This window comes from Nannospalax galili, unplaced genomic scaffold, assembly GCF_000622305.1.
Source record: "Nannospalax galili isolate Female #2095 unplaced genomic scaffold, S.galili_v1.0 scaffold19, whole genome shotgun sequence".
NCBI lineage: Eukaryota > Metazoa > Chordata > Mammalia > Rodentia > Spalacidae > Nannospalax > Nannospalax galili.
In genome coordinates, this window is record NW_008342110.1 from 1,610,262 (window position 1) to 1,615,665 (window position 5,404).

Sequence of the window (5,404 nt, forward strand, 5' to 3'; positions counted from 1 at the left end):
TTGCTTACCTTCTCCTTGCATCTCTGCCACATCAAAGCAAATACAAGGGATTGTAATTACGGATGTTCTGAGTTTCTTCAGCTAGCTAAACCCTTAGGTAGCACACTTCTGCTGTCTGGTTGCAAGACTATGCAACTACATTCCACTTTAAAGAAGTAAGGCTCAGCTGCATGAATAGCTATTTAACTGCTCTGTAACCTTGAAATTAAATTATTTGAGCCTATTTGAGCTTTTATTGATTTTCTATAAAGATTACATGATAACAAGCTAAACAATACTTGACATAAATAGGCAATCAATAAGTCTTAGTTTCCTTCCTTTTGAAAGAAAGAGCCCTTCCTGGAACCAGAGCAAAGAAAATTCCTGGAACCTTGAATACCAGTATATTTGTGTATGTGTGCATCGGGGGGGGGGGGGGGGTGATGTGTGTGTGGGTGCATGTGCCCATACACACAGGTGTGGACACCAAAGGAGGATATCGGGTCTCCTATTGCTTTCTGCTTTATTTCCTTGAGACAGGGTAACTTACTGAACCTGGAGTGAGGCATTTTTCAGCTAGGCAAGCTCCAGCAGTCCTGTCTCCATCCTCAGCATTCCCCCAACCCCCTGAGCACTGGGGTTCTAGACACCCAGTCCACAAACTAGATTTTTTAAAATGTGGCTTCTAGGGATCCAAACTCAGGTTTCCATGCTTGCACAACAAGCATTCTTACCCACTGAGCCATCTACCCATCCCTAGAACCCAATATGATAATGGAAGAAAAGTTGGTAAGGCAGATCCCTGACTCTAGATGGTAATGCTTAAATCCGAACATGGGATATTTTAAGAACATCTAGTCTGTGCCAGGTACATCTTTTAATTCCCATGACAGCAAACTGAAGTAGACACTTCTTCCTATGTTGGTTTATGAATTAGTCAACTAGAGCAGAAATGGGGTTGCCACTCAGAGTTGGAGTGACCAGAGAAGCTGTGGAGGGCCTCACAAGAAGAGCAGGCCAAGAAGGAATAGCAACTTGTTTTAATTTTAAGAAACAAAACACCAGGGGGCTGGTGAGTTGGCTCAGCAGTTAAGAGCACTGAATGCTCTTACAGGGGACCTGGGTTCGATTCCCAGCACCGACATGGCAGCTGACAACCATCTGTAACTCCAGTTCCAGGGGACCATTGCTCTCTTCTGATCTCTGTGGGCATTGCACGACACAGGTGCACTTACATATATGCAGACAATACACATATACACATAAAATGCAAATAAATAAAATATGAAAAAAGAAACAAAACAAGCCCCTAACCCTAATATCTAATACAAGTTTTAAGCAATGTAAGATGGAAAAAAAGTTTTTGTATATGTTCATGCATGTGAATGGGGCTATAGGGTGGCCTTACAATCGCTTGTAACTCCAGCTCCAGGGGATCCAATGCCCTCTTTGGACCTCAGTGTACTCCTACATACATGTGGTTCATATAAACTCATGCAGACACACAGACATACACATAAAAATAATAAATGAATAAAAAGTTTAAAAACTTACAGGAATTTTTGAAAAAACAACTTTAAACACATATTTACTAAACATTTGACTATGTGCATGGCACTTAAGTGACACATTTCTTATTAAAGTCCTCTATATATAAATGGAGGTTAAAAATTTGTATCTATGCTCAAGTGACAAGGATCTCAGAAAGTAACCAACTGTGACTAGTAATAATCAGATATATAGAGATTAGAGATGCATGTGCAAACATCTAAGTGTTAGTTGTATTAAAAATGAGTTCTGTATGAAACAGTATTTTTAATAATGAAATGAAGATCTTTTTTAAAGGTTAAAACCTCATTCAAGGGGCTGGAGAGATGGTTCAGAGGTTAAGAACACTGATTGTTCTTGCAGAAGACCCAGGTTCAAATCCCACACCCACATGGCAGCTAACAACTGTCTGTAACTCCAGTCTCTTCTGATCTCTGTGGGCATTGCACAACACTGGTGCACTTACCTACATGCAAGCAACACATACACATAAAATAAAAAATAAATAAAAAGTTAAAAAAAAAAACCTCATTCAGTTTTATGTCTTACAGGGTTTATACTGAGTACCATATTGTATAACTGTATTAATTCAACTGTAAACCTAAAAATTTACAGCCAATGTAGAAAGAGATACATCTTAGCTCAGAAAATTGCTGTTGAATATTTCAATGCTATTGTAATGAAATGCTTCTTCTAAGTATTCGGTTATTAAATAAATAATCAACTGGGAAAAAATTGTCCTGGGGGGTAACACACCTTTAATCCCACACTCAGGAGTCAGAAGCAGGTAGATCTCTGTGAGTCTGAGGTCAGCCAGGTCGACCAAATAAGTTCCAGGCCAGCTGGGTCTATAGGGAGACTGTCTCAAAAAAACAAATATGAAAATATTTTTTTTTAAAAAGGTGTGCCAGACATAGTAGCAAGTGTCTTTAATCCCAGCATTTGGGGGGCAGGGGGTGGTGGATCTCTGTGAATCTGAGTCCAGCCTGGTCGACATAGTGAGTTCCAGGCCAGCTGGGGCTATACAATGAGACCTTGTCTCAAAAAATAAAACAAGCAAAGAAAAAAAAAAAAAACAACCCACAAAGTCTAACCTGGACTCTGCTCAGCCTGCCTGGTCCTCCTCCTCTCTGTGCCCCCGCACTCTCCAGGTTTCATACCATTTCCCTCCTTACTTCTGTAGGCTGGCTTCTCACCTCACCTGTTCTCAGGATGCATTCTCTTTCCAGAGTTCCAGGAGCATCCAGCCTGCAGCACATGTCCACACTGCTGCTGTGCCCCTTCCTGGACCCCTCTGCATCCTTAGCTTTCCTGGTCTCTAGCTTCACTTGCTCTTTACCTCAGACCACCCCTTCTTTCTTTCTGGAGCCCTTGAAAAGCACTGTCTTCCCTGTTAAGGGACAACCCTCCCTCCCCAACTGAGGCTCAGTTCCTGGTTCTCTGCTCTTCTTTCTTTGTGGTAAGCTCTTTTAGAACACACAGCTCTGGGGCTGGAGAGATGGCTCAATACCCACAAAGCAGCTCACAAGTGTCCAATTCCAGGGAATCCCATGCCCTCTTTTGGCCTCCATGCGCACTGCACACATGGGGTGCACATACATACGTGCAGGCATTGACTCATACACATTAAAAAATATATATATTTAGGCCTGGAGACGTGGCACAGCAATTAAGAGCACTGGCTGTTCTTGCAGAAGGCCTGGGTTTGAATCATTTTGATTCTTAAGGTCATTTGAGTATCTGTTCCATAGGGGTCACATGGGCTTGGGAGGAGCCCCTGGCTCCTTCCTTTTACCAGTTCCATCTATGTGAAGATAAGTCAAAGGCCTTATTTGACTATGGCTGGCTTTGCTTGGAAGCATGGAGGAAATGATTCCTCTGTGTTGACCCTCCTCTTTGTAGACTGGACACTGGGTCAAGTCCGTCTCATGGGGTCTCCTCGGCCTCCTTGATCAAGAGGACAGGTGACCCACCACAATTACAGGACATTTTGAGAGATGCTCATAGTCCCCTGGAACTAGTCAACCTAGGAGGGCAAGGAGCAAAAACTGTCCTTTATGTCCCTCTGACCAAATTATTATAGGCCTCAAAGAATGTCTGTTAAACATCCAAGGTTAGTTCCACCAGTCTGGTACTTTTAATTACTGTGTGACATATAGATAAAGCTTGGGCAAAGACCAATTGTTCTCAGATAAATTTTGCCTAGACATATATTTCTTGATCTGGTATGTATAATTGGTCAGTAGGTTGTTGGAGTAATAGGATTCCCTCTGGTTTTTAAAAGTAGCTAGGCATTATTTATCTCTCGCATTGTCTCACCCCTCCATCATGGTTTCCTCAATTAAGATGCCCCCATTTCCCCCCTTTCTCCCTTAATAATACCCTTCTATGGTCCTACCTCTCAAGCTCCTTCTTTCCCTTTATGCCCTAGGTTCCTTGTATAGCCTTGTGGGAAGCGGGCACGGCCGAGTCGGCCAAAGATGGCACCCTGGCTAACTGCCGAGCCTCGCTACCCTCGCTTGTTACTCCAGAATGCGCAAGTGCAATGCGCCCGATCATGCGCCGCCTGCCTGATCTATGACATCCTCGAGTGTGGTCTGACTGTGTGGACCAATGAATTGTCTCCACCGCTGTATGCTGCATGCATGCATGGTTGTGATTGGTCCTTGGGGAAGATATAAGGGATTGTGCTGCACAATAAAGTGAGTAGAAGCTTGAGCCCTGCCTTGGTGTCCGTTTTGTCCTTGCCTCAACTCTGCTGGTTGGAGTCACGGTTAGCGGCAGTTGGTGGCCTGTACAGGGAATCTGATGCTCCGGAGTTGTAATTAAAAAACAAAACAATAGTGCTAGTAAAAGTTCCCCCTAAGAGGGAACGAAGGGAAAGTTTCCACAAGGTGGAACGGAGACTAAAGATCCCTAGGAAAAGGGATGGAGAAGCAACCTAGAGAAAATGGGTGCTGGCAGATCGAAAGCGAAAGTGCACATCGCGCTAGTGCAGCTTTTAAAGCGTGGCAGGATTAAGCTGAAGGCTGAGACGGTTGAAAAGTTCTTGGATACCGTCACAGCAGAGACCCCGTGGTTTCTTGAGGAGGGGTCTAGCGATAAGGAAAAGAGTTATTAGATGCTAAAACCCCCCTCCCTAGAGGTACCCTAGCTATTTGGACTTTGGTGCGGACCTGTTTAGCAGACAAAACAGGGAAGTATGAGGCAGATATAGCTCAAGGAGCTCAAGCTTTAGAAGAAGCAAAAGAGGAAGCGTCTCAACTCAGTGCATGTTGTGCTTCTTCAGAAGTAGAGGAGGAAGAATATGATTCTGAGGATTTAGACAGCATTATGGAACAGCTGAGAATTACTGATAATAAAAAGAAAAAGGAAAAGGTTGAGCCTAGTGCTCCTCCGTGGGACAGAGACTGTCTGGAAGCCATGCCCTCCATAGAAAGGAGCTGTCACACGCTTAGTGTGGGCATATGGCACCATCTCATGCCTAGTTATGGAGCTTTCCCAGTGTTTGATGATCAGAACAATCAAAGATATCACGAGCCCCTGGACTGGAAAATAATTCAAAGGTTAAAAGAATCTGTGGCTACCTATGGGATACAAGCAGCTTATACTATAACTCAGATTGAGAGCCTTACTAGACATGCTATGACTCCTTTTGATTGGCAAAATCTCTGTAGGGCTGTTCTTTCAGGGGGTGAGTATTTAAATTGGAAATCTGCTTACCTGGAATATTGTGTAGAGCTAGCAGCTGCTAATGCGGCCAATGGCCAGCCTGCATGGAATGTGGATATGCTTATGGGGCAAGGGGTTTTTATTAACAATCAGATTGGATATCCAGAGCAAGTATACTCTCAGATTAATGATGCAGCCCTTAAGG

The 5,404-nt window shown here is 43.5% G+C and overlaps 1 protein-coding gene across 1 annotated transcript in view; it reads left to right on the forward strand.

The window, feature by feature from the left end:
• Slc26a2 (solute carrier family 26 member 2) overlaps positions 1-4,214 on the forward strand; it is a 28,071-nt gene extending 23,857 nt beyond the window's left edge. The window contains exon 5 of the mRNA XM_029565839.1: positions 3,959-4,214. Coding sequence (XP_029421699.1) covers positions 3,959-4,108 — 150 coding nt within the window. The 3' untranslated portion in view covers positions 4,109-4,214. The remainder of the gene's footprint in view (positions 1-3,958) is intronic.
• Positions 4,215-5,404: the final 1,190 nt, after the last annotated feature.